Genomic DNA, 20,364 nt, shown 5'->3' on the forward strand with positions numbered 1-20,364 from the left:
CATTTTTTGGACACTTTCGTGTTCTGTTCCACCCAGTACCTTATCTCGGGCCAGTTGAGCAACACTTGCCTCTTGTCTGCATGGCCATCCTGTCACAGGGCCATCCGTTCTGGTCCGGGGCTCTCTCTCGTCACCGTGAGGTCCCCGGGGGACCCCCGTCTTTGTTCCCATGTCTCAGACATCGCAGGGCTGTCTCCTCAGCCTTCCAGCACCTCGTGGCAAAACTACCCTCCTTGCTTTTCCCACGACATTGTTTTTTGTTGTCCGTATTTCTGTGAGTGCTATCCCTGTCCCTGCAGACTGAACAGCATTCAAAGCCAGTTGTGTAAAAAAAAAACAAACAAAAAAAAACCTAGATTGATAGAAAAAGAGATAACTAGATGATGGATGGATGGATGGATGGATGGGCGGATAGATAACAGACAGACAAACAGATATGGTGGATGGATGAATGGATAGATAGGTGATTGTGATAAATGGTTGACAGATGACAGGTGGTGCATAATATGTGGTAAGTAAATGATAGATGACGGATATATAGATAGATGGTAGGTGATTGATATGTTGGCGATATAGATAGATGATAGATAGATAAATAGATAATACATAGAACGGATGGATGGATAGATAGATATGATGGATCGATGGATGGATAGATGGATGGATTTATTGATGGATGGATGAATGGATGGATGGATAAATAGATGGATAGATAGATATGATGGATAGATAGATAGATATGACATATGGGTGGATGGGTGGATGGATGGATGGATGGAAAGATAGATAGATGGATAGATAGATAGATAGATAGATATGATGGATGGATGGATGGACAGATAGACAGACACAGAAATAGATGGATGGTTAGAGGGATGGATGGGTGGATAAATATAGATAGATGATAGATAGGTAGATAGATAGATATGATGGATGGATGGATAGATGGATGGATTTATTGATGGATGGATGGATGGATGGATAGATAGATAGATAATGATGGATGGACAGATAGATAACACGTAGGTAGATGGGTATTTGGCACCTAGAAAGTTGAGTTCTCAAGTGTGGGGTAAGACTCAAGCCACAGAGGAGACCGTGGAATTCGCCCAATCCTCTTAGCAGCAGGGAGGTGCCCCAAGAAACAGGCCTCGCTCAGAAGCTTGCCTTTGTCACGTTATATTTACTGTGAATGTGAGTCCTTCAGGCCCTCCTTTGGGAGCCGCCAGCCCTGCTGGGAGGGGAGGGAGGGGAGGGGAGGGCTCAGCTCGGCTCTCTGGCCTTTGAGAACCGAGGTCTGTGTGTTCGGGCCCCACGCCGCGTGCTGCGAATTTTAATTTCTGCAGACAGCACGGAGCCTGCCCAGGATTTCTTTACGCTGTTGTGTCTCTCCTGGCAACGCGCTCTGGGCGGACCAGGAACTGAGTCTGGAAGTCCCAGGAGACACGAACACCGGGAGGGACGATGCACTTGGATTGCAAATGGCCCTCAATGGGATCTGCTGTTACCGTTTCCTCCTGTCCTGTCCACGCGTTGGGAAACCGGGCGTAGCTTTTTTGTGGCGAGTCTCATGGCATCTAGAATGTAGCTCGGATCATCAGATGGTGGCTAACTCGTTTCCATGTGCTCGGGGTCAGGATCAGATATTTGGAGCATCAGTACCTTACAATCATATTCTGCTGGGCTGTGCTTCACGGGTGGGGTCTCCTTACACTCCATGGGTGTCTGTGTGATTTTTTTTTAGTTTTTTTTTTAATATTATTTTTCAGAAAGAGAGAGTGTGTGTGAGCAGGAGAGGGGCAGAGAGAGAGAGAGACACACACAGAATGGGAAGCAGGCTCCAGGCTCTGAGCTGTCAGCACAGAGCCCGACGCGGGGCTCAAACTCACGAACCGTGAGATCGTGACCTGAGCTAAAGTCGGACGCTCAACCGACTGAGCCCCCCAGACTCCCCTGTGTGTGTTTTGCAATGAAAAGGGACGTCAGGGAGCCCGACTGGGAAGCGTGTGACTTTGATCTCGGGGGCGTGAGTTCAAGGTCCATGTGGGATGTACAGGTTATTAAAAAAATAATAAAGGAAAACATAAAAAAAAGAAAGGATGTATGTAAGGAAAGTGTTGCCAGGGAACGTTTGAGAAATATCGAGCAGTTTTGCGATGATTCAGAGGCAGAGACAGGGCTGACCTCGAACCCGGCCACCTGGGGAGACGCCTCGGGACGTCACTCTGGTGTTTTTGTCCACGTCCACAGTGTTGGACCAGGCGTTTGTGACGCTGGCCACCAATGACACGTACTGCCAGGGCGCTCTGGTGCTGGGACAGTCGCTGAGGACGCAGCGGGCGACCAGGAAGCTGGTGGTTCTCATCACCTCACAGGTGTCCAGCCTGCTCAGGTAAGACGGGGAGATTGTCACGCGCTCGGCTGCTTCCTGCTGCTGTGCAGGGACGCGAGGCCGCCGATGCTCGGGGAGGTGCGGGGGATCCAGATCACGGGCCGTCACGGGGGGCGTGTGACTCTGGTACGCACCAGTTGTGATCCAAGTAGGCAGGTCTCCCAGAGGAAGATAGAGATGTCAGTTCGGGAGTCGGGGGATCCTCAGGCGGTTGTGCAGGAGCCTTGGGAGGGCGGAACGGGGCTCTGCTTCCCAATGAGTGCGTACGTGTCCCCGTGTTGCACGCGGATTTCCGGGCGTCTGTCGGTCGTGGTGGTGAGTGCGCGTCTGGGTACGGAGGAGAGCTCTGGGTTTCTCGTGGTGACTCTGGGAGAGAGAGGCTGGGGAGGGTCGGCCAGCAGGCCCAGGGATGTCACAACCAGGCGAGCCACGCGAGGGACGGCTGATCGAGAAGCCTCACGGTGCCTGATGGGTTGGGTGCTGTCGGTGCCCCTCTCTGGCCCCCTGTTAGCAGCACCCCTCGGGCGGGCGTACCCAGCTGGGATCCCAGCCTGCATATCCACGCTGTGCCTGTCACCTCCTCCCCAGGACGAGACACTGGGAGCGGTCAGGAGGACGGCGGTGCGCGAGGGTGGGGTTGATGGTCCCATGAAGGAGAGCAGAGGCGGTGGGGTGTGGGCGTTACGGGCACACAGCACCAGCCCTGTAGAAACAGGACCCCCACTTGGCCCCATGGTCAGCGGACACTGTGTCTGTACAGGCAGGGACAAGGAAGCAGGTGCAGGAGGCGGGGACAATGAAGCAGGTGCAGGAGGTGGGGACAAGGAAGCAGGTGCAGGTTCCTGCCTCGATGGGCCCCTGACGTGTGTCCTGGGAACAGGGGGCGCCCATACAGCGATCTGAATTGAGGCGCTCCACAGTCCGGGACCTTGAGATCGCCACGCAAGGTTTGCCATGGGAGGTCGAGGACGATTCCAAGCTCAGATTGATCACGACGCCTTCACGGCCATGGGCGCGTGCTCGCGAATGCAGACACGTGAGCTCCTCAGACGTCCTGGTTCTGTAGAGCGGGTTGTGCATTCGCACCCGAGCGTGGGGAGGCTCCCGTCTGTGCAGACGCGCGTAGGGGTGTCACCACACGGTCACGAATGGTGCTCGTTTGCGTGGGCAACCCCGCGTTCCTTCCGGGTGCTTTCCGGAAGACCCCGGTCATGACTCCAGAAGCGGATCCCATGACTGCCCGTTTTTCCTTTGCTACGTTTGCTTCTAATAAAGAGAATTCTCTTTTTTCTTCATCTTCCTACTAAAGAGAACTGTCTTGAAGGTGACTGTTGTAAGAACAGACTTGTGTGAATTCAGGTGTATAATATAGCTGTTAAACATCTCCATACAGGATCCGGGGCTCATCGCGACAGGTGCCCTCCTTCGTCCTTGTCACCTGTTCCCCAACCCCCACCCCTCCTCCTCTATCTGATATATTTATTTGGTAAAGGATGGACAGATGGATTGGATCACACGTACAAGGAAGGGAAAGCAGAGGCGATCAGAGGGTTTTTCCGAGTGCAAGGATCCAGGCAAGAGACGCTATCTAATCAAGTGGAGAATTCACACGTTACATAATACCGCTCAAGACCGTGCACCAACGATCCCTGTACAAAGCACGTAACAATAAAACCTATCTGATACACAGGCAAACGGAAAGAACCGTGGAGGGAGAGTCTTTTCATAGCGTTTTGCTGGTTTTTAACTCACAAAGCAGACATGTAAGTAAGTTGATCTAATGAATAAAGCATAAGGTGTCTCTTAAACGTTACGCGTTCTATAAACAATGGCCCTTTTTCTCATCTGCCACGGGCCACTTAGAAAAATTGATTTTATACTCACAACACAAGGAGGCATTTAATGTGTTACTTGGCGCAGGAATTGGATGTTATGTCCTTTGACTGTAATGTGATAAACGTAGACATTAAGAGCAAAACACATTTAAAAAACAGCATTATCCTCAGACATTTTATTTTATTTTAGTTTTTTTCAACGTTTATTTATTTTTGGGACAGAGAGAGACAGAGCATGAATGAGGGAGGGGCAGAGAGAGAGGGAGACACAGAATCGGAAACAGGCTCCAGGCTCCGAGCCATCAGCCCAGAGCCTGACGCAGGGCTCGAACTCACGGACCGCGAGATCGTGACCTGGCTGAAGTCGGACGCTTAACCGACTGCGCCACCCAGGCGCCCCATATCCTCAGACATTTTAAATCAGAAATTCTCTGCTTGGGATTCTGTTTCCTCTTTCTCTCTCTCTCTCTCTCTGCCCTTCCCCGGTTGGCACTCTCTCTTTTTCAAAATAAATAAATAAACTTAAAAAAAAATGGAATCTTAAAAAAGAATGCTAGAAGGCATAGAAAACATTGCTACCCAGTACCTGGGGGTGGGGAACAGAGACTTATCAGTTAGAAGGTCCTGTGACTGGGCAGTTGATCAAGGATGTTCTGTTACGTTGGCCACAAGAAATTAATTTCCATGTGATAGGAACTATCTCAGAACCTAGGGGGGAAAATGAACGTGTTCATTTATTTTAACAAACCGTCCTAAGCTTGAGACCCCAACTTGATTTACAGAGAAAGGCAGTGATCCAGTCCTTTTAATATAAAGTTAAACGTGTACCAGGATGAAATCCAGATGAGGAAGTGTAACATTTTTTAAAGTGTAGACAAATCTTAGAAGTCGGTAGATCGGGGTGCCTTGGCTTGGGCACTACTGGCATTTGGGGCTGGATGTCTGTCTGTTGTGGGGTGTCCTATGCATTGTTGGGTGCTGACCAGCATCTCTGGTCTCCATTTGGGATATGCCGGTAGAGTCACCAGCCACGACCCTCCCTGTGGTTGTCGGAAAGACACGTGTCTCCAGACACTGATATGATGGATGGGCCATTCATCCGAAAGCTGGGAAAACCATTCTAAATTAAATCAGAGGCTGAGAGCCAGACCTCTGTTGGTCAGAAATACCATGTGTAAACGTGAAAGATCAAACAAATAAAGTGAGGGGCACATTAAGGAGATCTGCGGTGGGGACAAGGCTTGTTGTCTGTATCATGTTCAAGGAAGTCTTAGAAACAGTATGCACAGACGGACAGGTGGACATAACAGGGATGGAGGGTGGGAAGCATCACTGTATCTTTGGAGGATATTTATAACCAGAGAGGTTAGTCTCAGTTGGGATTAAGATGGAAAACGTGGGGTACTTCCTGGTTGCCTACTGTCCCATCAGTTGCCCCGGTGATTGGGGACCATCAAATTTTTTTTAGACAGAACAGTCCTCAAAGAGCCCAAAGCATCCCCATGACTCCCACGTGATTCCCTCCTCTGTTCCCGTCTCCTCGGGGTCGGTACAAGCTGTCCACACTGACTTTCTGGCAGTCTTCTGGTCCACCGAAGACGAGCCGTAAAATATTCAGAAACGTTCAGTAACCCTGGGAAGGTCCAGTGTTGGAGAATCATGGCACGGTTTGCAGGCGTCGGGAGAGCTGAGGAACGGTGCCCTGTGGTCCAGTAGAAGACAGACAGTGACAGGTGACCGCAAGTGACCAAGGGTCTGAGTATGGGGACCACCACTCTGCTTTTGTCCGCTGTAGGGTCCAAGTGCAGAGTGGAGTCATCTTTCTGCACAGAAACAAACCCAGGAGCACGTGCTCGGAGCTTCAAACAAATTGTATTCGTGACACTCAACTCCAAGACCAGGGATTTATTTTGAGAAAGCAAGCAGAACTGAACAAAAGAATTCAAGGACGTGACACCACCATCTATTTGTAGCAACACTGAGTGATGCTTTTTTTGCCCTCCACCCTCCTGGCTCCCGGATCTTTACACAACCCTGAGGATGCCATAAATTCCATAAATAACTGGGTTAAAAGCAAGGGGAACTTGGCGTTGAAATAGCACTCTTTCAGACACGTAGGTACTTTCAATACTGTTGAGTGAAGCACACAAAAAAACATAAGGCGCGAGCATAAAAGCTGCTACGGGACACAACGGCTCGCCTGGGAAATGCCAACACCTGCCTAATAATGGAAATTTCGAAAAGAGAAAAAGAACGGATTGTAGGGAAGAACTCCTCTCCTATTTCCCTTTGAGAAAGGATTTAGGTTGCGAATGCCCCGTGAGTGTTGAGCACATGAATGAACCCAACAAAGAGCGGAGAAAGGCGCTAAGTGCACTTGAGCATCCGTCAGGTTGAGACAGTGGATGTCTCACATTCTCTGGAGCACAAAGTACTTGTGGAATGGGATTTCTCAATTCGGCCACATCAATGCCGTTCGAAAGCAAAATAAAGATGTTCCAAATACGTAAAAGCTTAATAATTCTACCCCTCAAAGACCTTTTGGGAACATAATTACTTCAGGATGTACTCAACCAGAGTGGACTATGAATCCAGGCAGGAACTTGTAATGTAAGAAGGATTGCTAAACAAATAACGAAGTAGAACTCGGATTAAATTGTAAATGCATTGTGCATAATTTTGAAGATAGTCTGGGATTTACACTCCACAACAAGGTGATTGTGGAGTGCAGTGGGGAGGGACAGAAGTGAACATCAGGTGATGTTCTTGCCTCTTCTGGGGTGAACATACAGATGCCGACTCTCTTTACGTTTGGTAGAAAATATATTTTTAAAAGAATTTTAAATGTTTTATTTTTGAGAGAGAGAGAGACCGTGCATGAGCTGAGGAGGGGCAGAAAGGGGGAGACACAGAATCTGAAGCAGGCTCCAGGCTCCGAGCTGTCAGCATAGAGTCCAATGTGGGGCTCAAACTCATGAACCATGAGATCATGACCTGAGCTGAAGTTGGATGCTCAGCCAACTGAGCCACCAAGGTGCCCCAGAAAATATAAGTTCAAATATGTGTGTTGACATTCTGAGGATGGTAACCACCAGAAGACTATAAAGGGTATGTACAGGTTCCCAAGCATTAATGGAAAAATGCATGGAATGGAAAAAAAAAATCTAATCCATGCAGTGGAAGGCGGGAAAGGATTACAAAGAAGAAGAAAGTATGATCAATGTAAAAAAAAAAAAAGGGAAAGAATAAAAGTGCAGGACTCAGTAAGAATATGTCAATGATGATACTAAAGGTGAATGGGTTAAAAACCCCTTTTAAGGGAGAGAGACTACCGCCAGGGGAAAATAAACATAAAATCCAGCCATATCCTGGATGTGTACAGGATGTGTACACCTTCAATAGCAACACAAAATGTGGAAAAGAAAGGATGTGCTTGATATTAGATGATTCTGTTCTCCAGGACCCTGCATTAATTATCACGTCTGCCCTTGTGACTTTCCATCTATCACATTTTCTTTTTCTTTCCTTACATGTCATGATCTTGACATTTTCAAATAGTACTGGTCAGTTATATTATAGAATTCCTTTCAGCTTGGGTTTGTCCAGTATTTTCTCGTTAGTAGAGGTTATGCATTTTTGGCAAAAAAAAAAAAAAGTCTGCAGGAGTGATGTACCTCTTTTAGGGCATCCTATCAAGGAGTATGTGATGTGGCTGTGTCCTGTTAGGGTGATGTTAACCTTGGTCACATGGATAAGGTTCTATCTGTGGGGTTATGATTTTTGTCTTTGTAATTGATAAATATCTTGGGGAGATACATTCAGACCATGAAAACATGCTGCTGCTTCTCAAAACCTTCACCCATTGATTTTAGCGTCCATCGGCGAACCTTGTAAACAGCAATTATTACTGCAGTGTTAGCCTAATGGTGATTTTCTTTTCTTTTCTTGTTTACAAATGTTATTTTATTTATTGTGAGAGAGAGGGAGAGAGGGTATGCATACAAGTAAGGGAGAGGCCAGAAAGAGAGGGGGAGAGAGAGAGAGAGAGAGAGAGAGAGAGAGAGGCTGAAGCAGGTTCCACGCTGTCAGCACAGAGCTTGATGCGGGGCTCGACCTCACCATCTGTGAGCCAACGTCAACAGTAGGATGCTTACCTGAACCACCCAGCCACCCCCAATGGTGATTTTCTATTTCCCTCATTCCTAATACATTTATTATTTGGCATTCTTCTGCTAGTCCTTCTTTCCCATTTACTTATCTATTAATTAGCATATTAATACTAATATGATGATATTAATATATTTTTGATACTAATATTAATGCTAATATTGACCCATGAAGATTCATTTTATACTTTGGGTTTCTTATTTGTTTTCCTGTTCAAAGTGCTTCCAGCTTGGGCATGGGTAACTCTCCTGATTGGCTCCCTGTATCCTTTTGACCTTCCACCATCCTTTTTCTAGCTCTTCCTTAATTCTTTGCATCCCCAAACATCCTGGTCTATGATGAAGTAGAACGTGAGCAAAAAAATAAGTTAATGGAATAGAGGGAAATTTCATTTTGACAAAATGTCTTTCGACATTTGAGTGTTGAACTTGTATGCAACTAACAATGTAGGTTTTGAATACATAAAATACAAGCAAAAAGTAAATGCATAAAATGAAAAAAATAAGGGGCGCCTGGGTGGCACAGTCGGTTAAGCGTCCGACTTCAGCCAGGTCACGATCTCAAGGTCCGTGAGTTCGAGCCCCGCGTCGGGCTCTGGGCTGATGGCTCAGAGCCTGGAGCCTGTTTCCGATTCTGTGTCTCCCTCTCTCTCTGCCCCTCCCCCGTTCATGCTCTGTCTCTCTCTGTCCCAAAAATAAATAAACGTTGAAAAAAAAATTTAAAAAAAAAAATTAAAAAAATAAAAAATGATCATAAAACAAAAACGGATAGAGATTGTCTGTATGTGCTCAGCATTCATTCCCACAGCACCCACATTTTTCTAAGAGAATTGCCTTCTTCAGGGATGACCAGAATCAGTCTAAGACAATTTTGTATAGTTGTCAAGCTTTTTACGTTTGCGTAAGGCTTAGGCATGAGTGGGAAGTATACAAAAATCCATGGCAAAAATAAAGCCTGAACACAAAGATTGCTTGGGGTTTTGGATCCGTGCTCCATTTTGTGAGTAGCAAAGGGGTGTGTCATCTTGAAGGGATAGCATGTCCTGTGTTGAATAGTCCCTTGCTCTCCTAGTATTTGGTGTGGCTCTTTTCCAGGGTTATCCTGTCGAAGGTGTTTGATGAGGTGATCGAGGTGAACCTGATGGACAGTGCAGACTACATCCACCTGGCCTTTCTGAAGAGGCCTGAGCTTGGGGTCACCCTCACCAAGCTTCACTGTTGGACCCTCACCCGTTACAGCAAGTGCGTCTTCCTGGATGCAGATACTCTGGTGAGTACGGGGGGGACAGCGAGGAACCCCTCAAAGACCCCTTTTAAGTAGCCTGCTGGTTCTTACTGCTGGGTCCCCACCTCCATCTCTTGTCACCAGCATTGACATTCAGCGCATCGGAACCAGGTATAACACAGCACTTGCACGGCCATAGTCCCCGTTCGGGACACTAAGGGACTTGAAGCCACACTCCTTCCCTAGGAGGGATTTCTAATCACATCGTTTCATCTACACGAAATCGAATAATTAGAAAAAAGTATTTTGCCTTGATTGTATATTGAAATGCATAGTCCCAATGGGACTGGACCAGCTGGCTTCTGAGGCTGTGGCTCCCTCCCTTTGTCATTTAGGGTAGTGACCCGAAGGGTGGGAGCCTATGTTGGCTGCCTTCAAAACCAGCCATTGGAAAGCTAAAGCGTGACAGGGAGTTGGGATGTCGCCAGTCCATTGTAGGTCGTCTTGCTGGGGCAAAAGCATCTCTATGGGAAGACGGGGAGGTGCCAAGGAAAATAAGACCCGTAGCAGCACGGGAGTAACGTCTTCTTTTTCCAAGCAGAGCACAATTTAGAAAGGCAATGGGTGTTGGAGGGATTAATCTGGAATTAATAGTTAAGCTCTGGAAGGCAACGTCACGTTGACTTGGAAACCTCTCCGTTCACGGGTTTGCAGAGTCTTGTTGGCCACCTTTGCTGGATTAAAGAGGATATTCAGGTGGGCAAGCTCTACATAGGATTTTAATAACCTTGAGAAAATAATGTCGTCTCAGAGATGGTGTTACTTCAGGCGCCTGAAATGAGCCGGAGAGCAGTCTTACTCATAACGCTCTCCTGTGTCTGTTGTAAGCCTAACAGAAGAGTCGGTCAAAAAACATGCACGGGTTTCCAGTCGCTGGACATAGTCTGCCCATCCTTAAGTGTCTGTGGCGTTTTCACCCGCATCCCAGACGTAAGAGACGTGTGGCCACACGGTCTCCCATGCTGTGCTTTGCCAGGTGCTGTCCAATATCGATGAGCTGTTTGACAGGGCGGAGTTTTCCGCAGCCCCGGATCCCGGGTGGCCAGACTGCTTCAACAGCGGCGTCTTCGTCTTCCAACCGTCTCTTGAGACGCACGGCCTCCTGCTGCGACATGCCGTGGACCACGGCAGCTTTGACGGTAAGCGAGGGAAGCCGGACGTGGGTGGAAGAGAACGGGGCTCTTCCCAGGAGCCGTATCCCTGCCTCATGCTCACCTTCCCCCAGATATGTGAATGGCAAATCGAAGTGAGTTAAAGACGGGTGTGGAAGAATAGGGCCAGGCAGGGTGTTAGGAATTAGTGAAGTCGGTCAGTAAATACGCAACGTAAAAAAGCATTGAAAACATCCGCAGTGAGTAGGAAGGATGGGTCCCCAATCCTGATCATACAGGAGGTAAGCCTTGGTTGGCCAGCCCCTGGAGTAGAATGAAGTGACCCAGCGAGAAGCCGATATTTGGCTGGAACAGGCTTTAATAGAGGGGGAGCGTGTTACGACTGTTGTCACGTAAAAGAAAACACGAGACTGATCGAGAATCCTGTCTGGGTACAGGCCAGGAGTTGCCCACCAGGCAAACATGTTAGAGAAAGAAGTGTTGCTACCAGATGGGGTTCATTGTGGGCAAAATGGAGAATTCTGGAGACAACGTGTGAGTTTATGATCAATGGTCTAGGTTATGGGTGGAGAATTTTGGAGACAATATGCGGTGTTAAGATTAACGGTGTGGGCGACCACTCCCTTTTGAGACGAACGGTCGTGTTGTAGTGGGCAGAGAGGAGACACGTAATGGGACCTCGCGGGTGGGTGTGTATATTAAGCCCTTCAAGCACATCTTGAATTCTCTCCGAGCGCTGTTCTGTCATCTAGGGGCAGATCAAGGCTTACTGAACAGTTTCTTCAGTAGCTGGTCCACGGCAGACATCCACAAGCACTTACCGTTCATCTACAACTTGAGCAGTAACACGGCATACACCTACAGCCCCGCCTTCAAACGGTAAGTTCTCTGTGTTCTAGATCCTTCTAGAGCAGCTGCTTTCCGGCAGCCCTGTCTCTAGAATCTTTATCAGCTTTTGGCATTTGGGTTAAAAAAATCAGATCCTGGGGTGCCTGGGTGGCTCAGTCAGTTGAGTGTCTGACTTCGGCTCAGGTCATGATCTCGCGGTCCGTGAGTTTGAGCCCCGCATCGGGCTCTGTGCTGACAGCTGGGAGCCTGGATCCTCCTTCGGATTCTGTGTCTCCCTCTCTCTCTGCCCCTCCCCAATTCATGCTTTGCCTCTCTCTCTCTGTCAAAAATGAATAAACATTTAAAAAAATTAAAAAATATTAGATCCTCCCTCCATTTGCCTTTTGTAATTATAAATTATAGGAAGTCAAGGCAGGGAGTTTTAATGGTAGTGGTTCTCAAAGTGTGGTCCGAGGAACCCCCAAGGGGTTCCCCACAGTTCTTTTTAATGTCTGCAAAGTCAAAATGACTCGAAAAATAATTCTAAGATATAAAAAAATAAAAATAAAAATAATTCTAAGATGTTATTTTTTTCTTCTCACTTTTTCATGAGCATATAGGAGTTTTACAGACACTCTATGATGTAATAAAAAATGCACTGAAAAACAAAAAACCAAAAACAGAGTCCTGAATGCACACAGATATAAGAAGCTGGCTGTTTCCTCTTGGGATGGTCCATGAAAATACAGTTATTTTTCATGAAAAAAGTATGAAATGAACATCAACATCTCAGGGGGTGATTGATTTCTAATGAATTGATTAAATCTGTTTTCAGATTCCTCAGTTTTAATTTCCATTGCGATAAATATGTACAGATAGAATCCACGTGAAAAAATCTAAGCTTGTGGTCCTCAGTGCATTTTAAGAATTTCAAAAAGTCCTGGGACAAAAATGTTTGAGATTTGCTGCTGTGGGTGATGCTGTTATAAAGAAAAGTGGAAAGTCTGAGCAGAATGTAGGGACAGAATAATTCTAGAGTGTGCATTTTTAACAGGGGCCAGACTGCCTCCAAGGGGCAGAAATTGGTCCTTGGGGAGTGCAAACATCCTATTCTTTTTAATGTATAAACCAGAGATGTGCATACGGAACACGCATTACAGTGCAAATATAGTATTAAAATTTCATGGGAAGACGGATATGGAAAAAATGTTTTAAAATGTTGAGATGGGGCGCCTGGGTGGCTCAGTCAGTTAAGCATCCAACTTCAGCTCAGGTCATGATGTCACGGTTTGTGAGTTTGAGCCCTGCATCAGGCTCTGTACTGATGGCTCAGAGCCTGGAGCCTGCTTCGGATTCTGTGTCTCCCTCTCTCTCTGCCCCTCTTCCACTCGTGCTCTGTGTCTCTCTGTCTCAAAAATAAATAGACATCAAAAAAATTTTTTTTTAAATAAAAAAATAGGTTGAAAGGAGAAAATCCACAATCTTGAGAGGAGAGAAGTCAATTTTCCCATCTTCTATAAAAGTGATTTTGGTTTTGATCCCTACTGGTTTGAGGAGCTGATGCTTTGGGCTACATCCCACGGTATTCATCTTTATAAGGTTCTCGACTGATTCTTCTGCTTTGGGGGAATACCCCAGTGGGTTATGATTATGCTCCTTGGTATGTAGAAAACCAAATACTGCAAATGCTGAGTGTTTAAACCGTTATCTTTAAGGAAACCTAAGTGTGGGTCCAATTAGTAGGGTTGAGACAGCTGTTTACGTGCTGCTGTCTTTGAGGTGTCTCATGGCCGCGTGATGCTTTCCGTGTGTGTGTGTGTGTGTGTGTGTGTGTGTGGTCACTGCCAAGTGGAAAGTGGAATGCTGTGCATTTCCTCCTCAGATTCGGCTCGAGTGCAAAGGTCGTGCACTTTCTGGGACCCACAAAGCCGTGGAACTATAAGTACAATCCGCAGACGGGCTCGGTGTTGGAGGACGGCTCCGGGTTGGGGACCCATCACCAGACGTCCTTCCTCAACCTGTGGTGGACAGTCTACCAGCACAGCGTCCTGCCTCTTTACGAGAGCTTCCGGGATGCGGGAGAGCACGTGGCTCCGGGACACGCCGTAAGCGGGTGACGCCCTCTGGAAAGAGGCGTTGGGCACGGGTAGATGCTGTGCGTGATCCAAATGCCCGGTGTACTTTCTAGAAGCTCACGCTTCTGTTCCCACATGCTGTATTTCATAAAGGATGCTGAACAGACAGACACCCTGTGTGGTTATTGTGTGTCCCCCCCCCCCCCCCCCCCCCCCCCCCCCCGCCTTTGGCTCAGAATCGTGAATGTTTAATGAGCCAGAGTGTTGCTGAGATTTACAGGATTCGTGCATAAATCATTCCAATTAGCTGCCTGCGTCAGGGAAAGAGCCGCTGGGGGATGAGTGGCCGCAGGGGATTGATTGCCATGTCTTGCAAGGACACACTTTCCAATTTACGTCATCAGTTGAAGCACGTGTTGCGACGCGTGGGTGAAGAGTATTTCTGAAACTGTAGATTGGCGCTATCTTTTTTTTTCTAATGTCCCGGTGACTCTTAACGCACTACGTAACGATGTGTGTGCAGTCCGCCGACTAGGGGTACAGCAGGTGCCTCGCAAAAGAGTTTTTGGAATTCGGTCCCAGGGAACTTTCTTACCTGATCGTTGCTTAGCGGCTCGTTTATTAGTATGGGAAGGTCGGTCCATCCACAGGCATGGTGTTGATGGGAAATCGCAAAGAATCCGTCGTTCAGTTTTTGCTGCGGGTTCTGTCTGGTGGAACCAAGTGGTTCTTCTCTTTGTGAGGACTCGGGGTCTCGGGTCGTGTCACATGAGTGCATACAAGTTTATCTGCGTTCAGGTTGCCACTGTGCTCCCGCCGGGCGGTGAGCCAGGCGTCAGGTTTTGGGGGAAGGAAAATAAGACGTGAAGTCAGGTGCTTGTGAGAAATACGGAATCCAGAGCCGTGAGGACACAGGTCGTTTTCACAAGAACAGGGCAGCTTGCTTGAGAACCACCTGTCACCTGTTTGATCAGAGCTGACCTTTGCAGGTGTCTCATGGCCAGCAGCCCCTATGGCCCGAGGGGCTCTCTGTCGGCCAGGGTGTGTGGGGGTGCTGGGGTTTGTTTCCAGAGCAGTTGGCTGTCTGCACAGCTGACTCAGAACATTGGGGTCCTGGTTTTCCAGGTCTGTGTGCATTCCCTGGGCAAGGCTATGTTTACCAAGTTGGGGAGCACTGGCCTCGCAGGGCATGGTATGAGTCTTGGGGTCCCCAGGGCAGCTGTAGAGTTGGAAACATAGGAGGAGGACTTAGCTAGTGTGTTCATCTTTCTGCAGATTGGCGTCGGGGAGCCGTGTGCAGAATCAGCAGGGTCCAGCCAGCCTTGGCCAGCTGAGGGCCCTTCGGAGGAGACAGTGGTCACAGAGGACATCCCGCCTTCCCCCAAGGGATGCCATTCGGAGGACGTGAGTACTCGACGTCCACACGGCTGTGATGGGAGAGTCAGACGCTGGCTCCCCAAGGGCACAGAGCTGAGAGCCTGCTTCCAAGGCTCTGGCTTTGGCGTGGGGGGCGGGGGCTCCTGCGTTCATGTAGATCATTGCACAATTATATGTGGATCATTGCACAGTTTTGTGGGGGGGGGATTCCTGCGTTCACGTGCATCATTGCACCCGTGGGTACATCAAATGATTCTCCCCGACCAACACGGGCACGTCCTGACTCTGGGAACCTGAAAATGCTACCTTGTCCGGATGAGGACCTCGTGATCAGATGATTCTGAGCAAGGCAGAGACAGAAGACGTGAGCTCCGCTGGCTTTGGAGGAACGTGGCCACAAGCCAGGGCCTCCGGTGTCTCCAGAAGCGGGAGAAAGCCAGGAAACAGACCCTGTGTGGGAGCCACTGGAAGGAGCTCCAGGCTGCCCACACCTCGATCAGCCCGGAGATACTCGTGGGGGACATAATCCCAAAGGATTATGGGTAATCCCAAAGGACACCGGTGTTCCTAGACCCCATATCTCCAAGTGAATACATTGCGATAATACCCGGTGTTGAAAGATTTCTGGATTTCAGTCTTCACGTTGGAAGGCACTTTTATTCCCCTTAAGTTCTCTGTGCTGCACACGGCTTTGGGGAAGCTGTTTCTCAGTGTGAAGAAGCAATGTTTAATTGTTTTTAATGTGTATTTATTTTTGACAGAGAGACAGAGCAATGTTTAAAGTTTAGCGGACATTTTTGTGGAAGGCACTCTACAGTTTGTTGCACCTCCATGCCTGCGTGTGTCTGTTGAAATGTGTCGTGAGGCCAGGGAGGGGTCACCTCTGAGGATCCCAGTGGCTCGATTCTCTGATGATGACCTTGTGTCTCTACAAGCGGTGAAGTCCTCACACTTTTAAAAGGATGGGACGCATCGGTAAATTCCAGCCCTGAAACCAGTATTATGCTCTGTGTTAACCAACTAGAACTTAAAGAAGAACTTGAAAGAAAAAACGCCAAAGGAACGCGTGCCTTTGCTGTATCCGAAGTGCTTTATTTTGGAATTCATTACACAGCATCACTGCCACCTACCGGCCATGTATTGAATTATTGACTCTGGGTCTTTGATCTGGGGAGCTGGAACCCAGTCGAAAAACAAAAAACTATTTTCATAAATTCCTATAAATGTACAAGAGCTGGGTCCTGACCTTGGGATCCCGATGGAAGATAGGAGCCTTTGTAAATATGGCAACCAGTACTGACAACTAGGTATCCGTTTTCAAAAGTTACAGCCAGAGGTCTAATTTTCTTCCCATGTACATTCATTGATGTATTAGGCAAATATATTTGCCTTTTATTATTTTCTCAGTCATATGTTTTGTCCTCCAGTATCTTGGGTGGGGAAATGTAGTGAATGAAAAGACAAGGAATGCCGTTTATTTTTTTGAAGTTATTGGTTGTTTTTATTGTTTGTAGAACATCCTCCTCCCTCCCACCCTCCCTCCCTCCCTCCCTTCAAGCTGAGGGATAACATATGTGTAAAAAATGACACACGTGATAAGTATATACCTTGATGCATTTTCAGAGTGAAAAAAATTCTAAATAGCCACAATCCGGACCTGAAAATTCACCCCGAAAGACCCCTTTCACCCTCCCGGTCACTAGAAAATGCTACCCTGACCTTGGCCCACCATTACCACTTACTTGTGAGTGCTCTTGAGCTCCTTATAAATGGCATCCTACAGTATGTTCTTTCTAGTCTGGTCTCCTTCACGCGACATATTTATGAGATCCTTCCGTCTTGCAGAGTGAGTCAGTAGTTCGTTTATTCTGTGGGTTGCATGGTGTCAAATTGTGGGAGGACATGATATATTGATTCTAGCGTTGATGGATACTACCCTTTGGGGCGATACAGATAACGCTGCTGGGAACAACGTTGTGCGTGCCTGGCGTTGCCCTCACACGTGCGTTTTTGGTGAGGTGATACTTAGGGGCAGGGTCGTTAGATCAAAGGGTAGGCTTTTATGTACCCTTTTGCGTTAGTAGATTCTGCCAAGGATTTGGCAAGTGGCGGCACCCCTAGTGGGAGTCCTGGTGGCTTCACCTCGTCAGCAACCTTCCAGCGTGCCAGTGAGCACGTGGGGCGTCTCCTTGTGGTTTTAGTGTGCATGTATCAGATGAAGCTGAATTAACATGAGCCAGTTTTTGGGTGCTTATCAAGCTGTGACGCTTTTGGCAATGCTCGTTCAAATATCTTGAACATTTTTTTTTGTTCCTCCAGGGTCTCCTGTTTTAAAGTTAGTTTTAACAATGTGTATATATTCCAGATACAAGCTCTTTTCCAGTAGTACGGTAAATACTTTCTCCTACTCTGTTACCTTTTCAGTCCCCAAATGGCATCCTTTGATGCCCAGAAATTCCTAGTTTAGCCAGGTTTTAGTATTTCCTTTATGTAGAGTCTGTTTTATTCACCGTTCAGGAAAACCTGTCCCAAAACTAAGGTGATGAAGACGTTGCATGTCTTACAGAATTTGTATTGTGTCTTCTTTTTGTATGTAAGTATATAATCCACCTGCAGTGGATGTTGGGTAAGGAATGGGCTTGGGGTCAACATTCATTACTCTCACACGTGGATCTAGAATGAACTCAGCACAGGTTAACAACAAAGCTGTTATTTCCTGCTGCTTTGTCATGCTGCCTTTGCCATCATTCCTGTGCCCATTTGTGGATGGATCTGTTTTCCGATTCTATATTCTTTTGTGTTATCTTTCCCTTCCTTGCACCAGTAACATACTGCCGTGATGACCATGGCTTTAAAATAAGTCTTATTACTGGTCATACAAGTACCTCAACTTTTTTCTTCTTTCCCTGCCTCTTCTAAATCTCCCTGTGAATATTAGGATCAGCTTTACAGTGTCTTGTAAAACAAACACACAAAAAAGTCTTCTGGAATTTCAGCTGTGATTGCACTGAACCTACAGATCAGTTTTAGAAGGACTGATATCTCCAAAGTGTTGAGCCCTCCATTCTGTGGACATCGTATATTTCTAGGTAGATCTTCTTTATTTTATGTCAATATGTTAAATTGTTTGGTAGGGATCTTGGATACATTTTACTAGACTTATTCCTCATTTTTGGTGTGTTTTGAGGCTACTATAAATGGTATCATTGTAAAAACTAATTTTCTTACTACTTGATGTGGGTGTATAGAAATACGTTTGAGTTTTGAAATCCAGCTACCTTGCTAAATTTTTACACACGAACAGATTCTGCCTCAATTCTTTGGGTCAGTCGACATGCAAAATCACATCATCTGCAAGTGAAAAATTGTATAGTAATTTCTTAAAATGTCATTCATACATGTACTATGTACCTTCATTTTAGGCCCTATTTTACTGGATGTGGAATTCTCCCCTGGCAGGTAGTTTCACAAGGGCACCCTACAAATGTTGTTTCTTAGTCTTCTGACCTCCATGATCTCTTAACAAGTCCGTCTTCCAGCATCCTGTTTCTGCACTTGAGGGCAATTTGTCTCTTTGCTCTGGCTGCTTGTAAGATTTGTCTCTTGAGCTTTGGTTATCTGTTTCCTCACGATGGCTCTGGGTTGTTTATTCTTTGTGTTTGTCCTCCTTGGAGTTTGTAGCAGTCCTTGACCCTGTGTTCCTTCTGAGCATTCTGTCTTTCTCTGTTCTCCCTCTTTCTCTCCTTCCTTCTCCCCACTCACCTACTCTCTTGTTATTGTAATTAGATCTTTAGTATGCCTTTTTATGATGTTCCTTGTATCTGTGACTCACTTCTCTACATTTCCCTCCCATCTGGCTTTCCATGCTTCACTCTACTGGCCTGTTCTCCAGTTAACCGATCTTTTCTTTAGCTGTGTTTAATCAGTTGTTAAACCCATATCCTGGACACTTAACTGCAGTTACTGTGAGCTTTTTTTAAGTTTACTTATTTTGAGAGAGAGAGAGAGAGAGAGTGAGGGGGGGCTGCAGAAAGAGAGGGGGAGAAAGAGAATCCCAAGCAGACTCCACGCGGTCAGTGCACAGACTGACGCGGGGCTCGAACCACGAACCATGAGATCATGACCTGAGCTGAAGCTGCATACTTAACAGACCGAGCCACCCAAGCGCCCCGGTTACTGTGTTTTTAATTCCAATAAACAGAAAATATTTAATAGGACAGTTCTGGACTCCTTTGAAATTCTCTAATTTCCCCCTTTATTTCATTTAAAGTATTTTTTAGACTTGATTATTGATTATAGTGCGTGTCTGATAAGTCATATGTGTGGATTTCATGTTCTTGTGGTTTTTTAAACATTTTTTTAACGTTTATTTATTTTTGAGACAAAGAGAGACAGAGCATGAACGGGGGAGGGGCAGAGAGAGAGGGAGACAGAGAATCAGAAGCAGGCTCCAGGCTCTGAGCCATCAGCCCAGAGCCCGACACAGGGCTTGAACTCACAGACCGCGAGATCGTGACCTGAGCTGAAGTCGGACACTCAACCGACTGAGCCACCCAGGCGCCCCATGTTCTTGTGGTTTGATTTTTTCCCCTCTTGCTTTTCATTCATTTGATCTTGTTTTGCTCGATGCTAGTTGATTTTGAATAGCCTTTAAGACATTCATTGTACATGGAAAAATTGCTGGGGTCATTGGAAGCTCTGAATCATATTATCCTCATCCAGAGAGCATTGTGTTTTGTTTTGTTTCATCTTTCCTGGCGGGAAGTCTTCATACAGGTGGTGTGCCCACACCCTATGAGGGGTTGAGCTGGTGTGAAATCGGGCTTCTGTGTTTGTAAGAGTCGCTGTTTCTGGCCCTCCTTTTAGTGTGGTCCCATGTGAAAGTCTGTGGCGTTCTGAGGGTCCCTCTTGGATGCCTCATCATTTATGGGGTCCTCAGCCTCATGACACTGCTAAAATGTCTGCCCAGATTCTTCTCGACAGCCTCTTGGTTGCCTCAAGGGGAAATAAAATGCCAGGTGTATTTATAATATTCATCTTACAAGCTCAGCCCAGTCCACCTGCGTGATTTTCGCAGTGTTTTTGCACAGAGAATTGGGCACATACTCGGCGTTCTCTAGTCTCTGTGGCTGACTGATTAGCTTAGTCTTGCAGAAGCCTTCAGAGCATTTATGGCCCCCAGCCTGTGGGTGCAAGCTTGCTTCCCGATTGTGAATTGGTCAGGCTTGCCGTGTAACAAACATCCCCAAATGAGGAAAACTCTGTGCCCATGTCCTAGTCAACTGTGGTGACAA

The 20,364-nt window shown here is 46.9% G+C and overlaps 1 protein-coding gene across 3 annotated transcripts in view; it reads left to right on the forward strand.

Moving 5' to 3' along the window:
• GYG2 (glycogenin 2) overlaps positions 1 to 20,364 on the forward strand; it is a 30,445-nt gene that overhangs the window by 3,379 nt on the left and 6,702 nt on the right. For all 3 annotated transcript variants that reach the window (XM_043571452.1, XM_043571454.1, XM_043571453.1), the window contains exons 3-8: positions 2,251 to 2,392; positions 9,489 to 9,663; positions 10,655 to 10,817; positions 11,543 to 11,669; positions 13,501 to 13,723; positions 14,969 to 15,097. In XM_043571452.1, the coding sequence (XP_043427387.1) occupies positions 2,251 to 2,392; positions 9,489 to 9,663; positions 10,655 to 10,817; positions 11,543 to 11,669; positions 13,501 to 13,723; positions 14,969 to 15,097 (959 nt within the window). The remainder of the gene's footprint in view (positions 1 to 2,250; positions 2,393 to 9,488; positions 9,664 to 10,654; positions 10,818 to 11,542; positions 11,670 to 13,500; positions 13,724 to 14,968; positions 15,098 to 20,364) is intronic.

The sequence above is a fragment of the Prionailurus bengalensis genome, chromosome X (assembly GCF_016509475.1).
Source record: "Prionailurus bengalensis isolate Pbe53 chromosome X, Fcat_Pben_1.1_paternal_pri, whole genome shotgun sequence".
Lineage (NCBI taxonomy): Eukaryota > Metazoa > Chordata > Mammalia > Carnivora > Felidae > Prionailurus > Prionailurus bengalensis.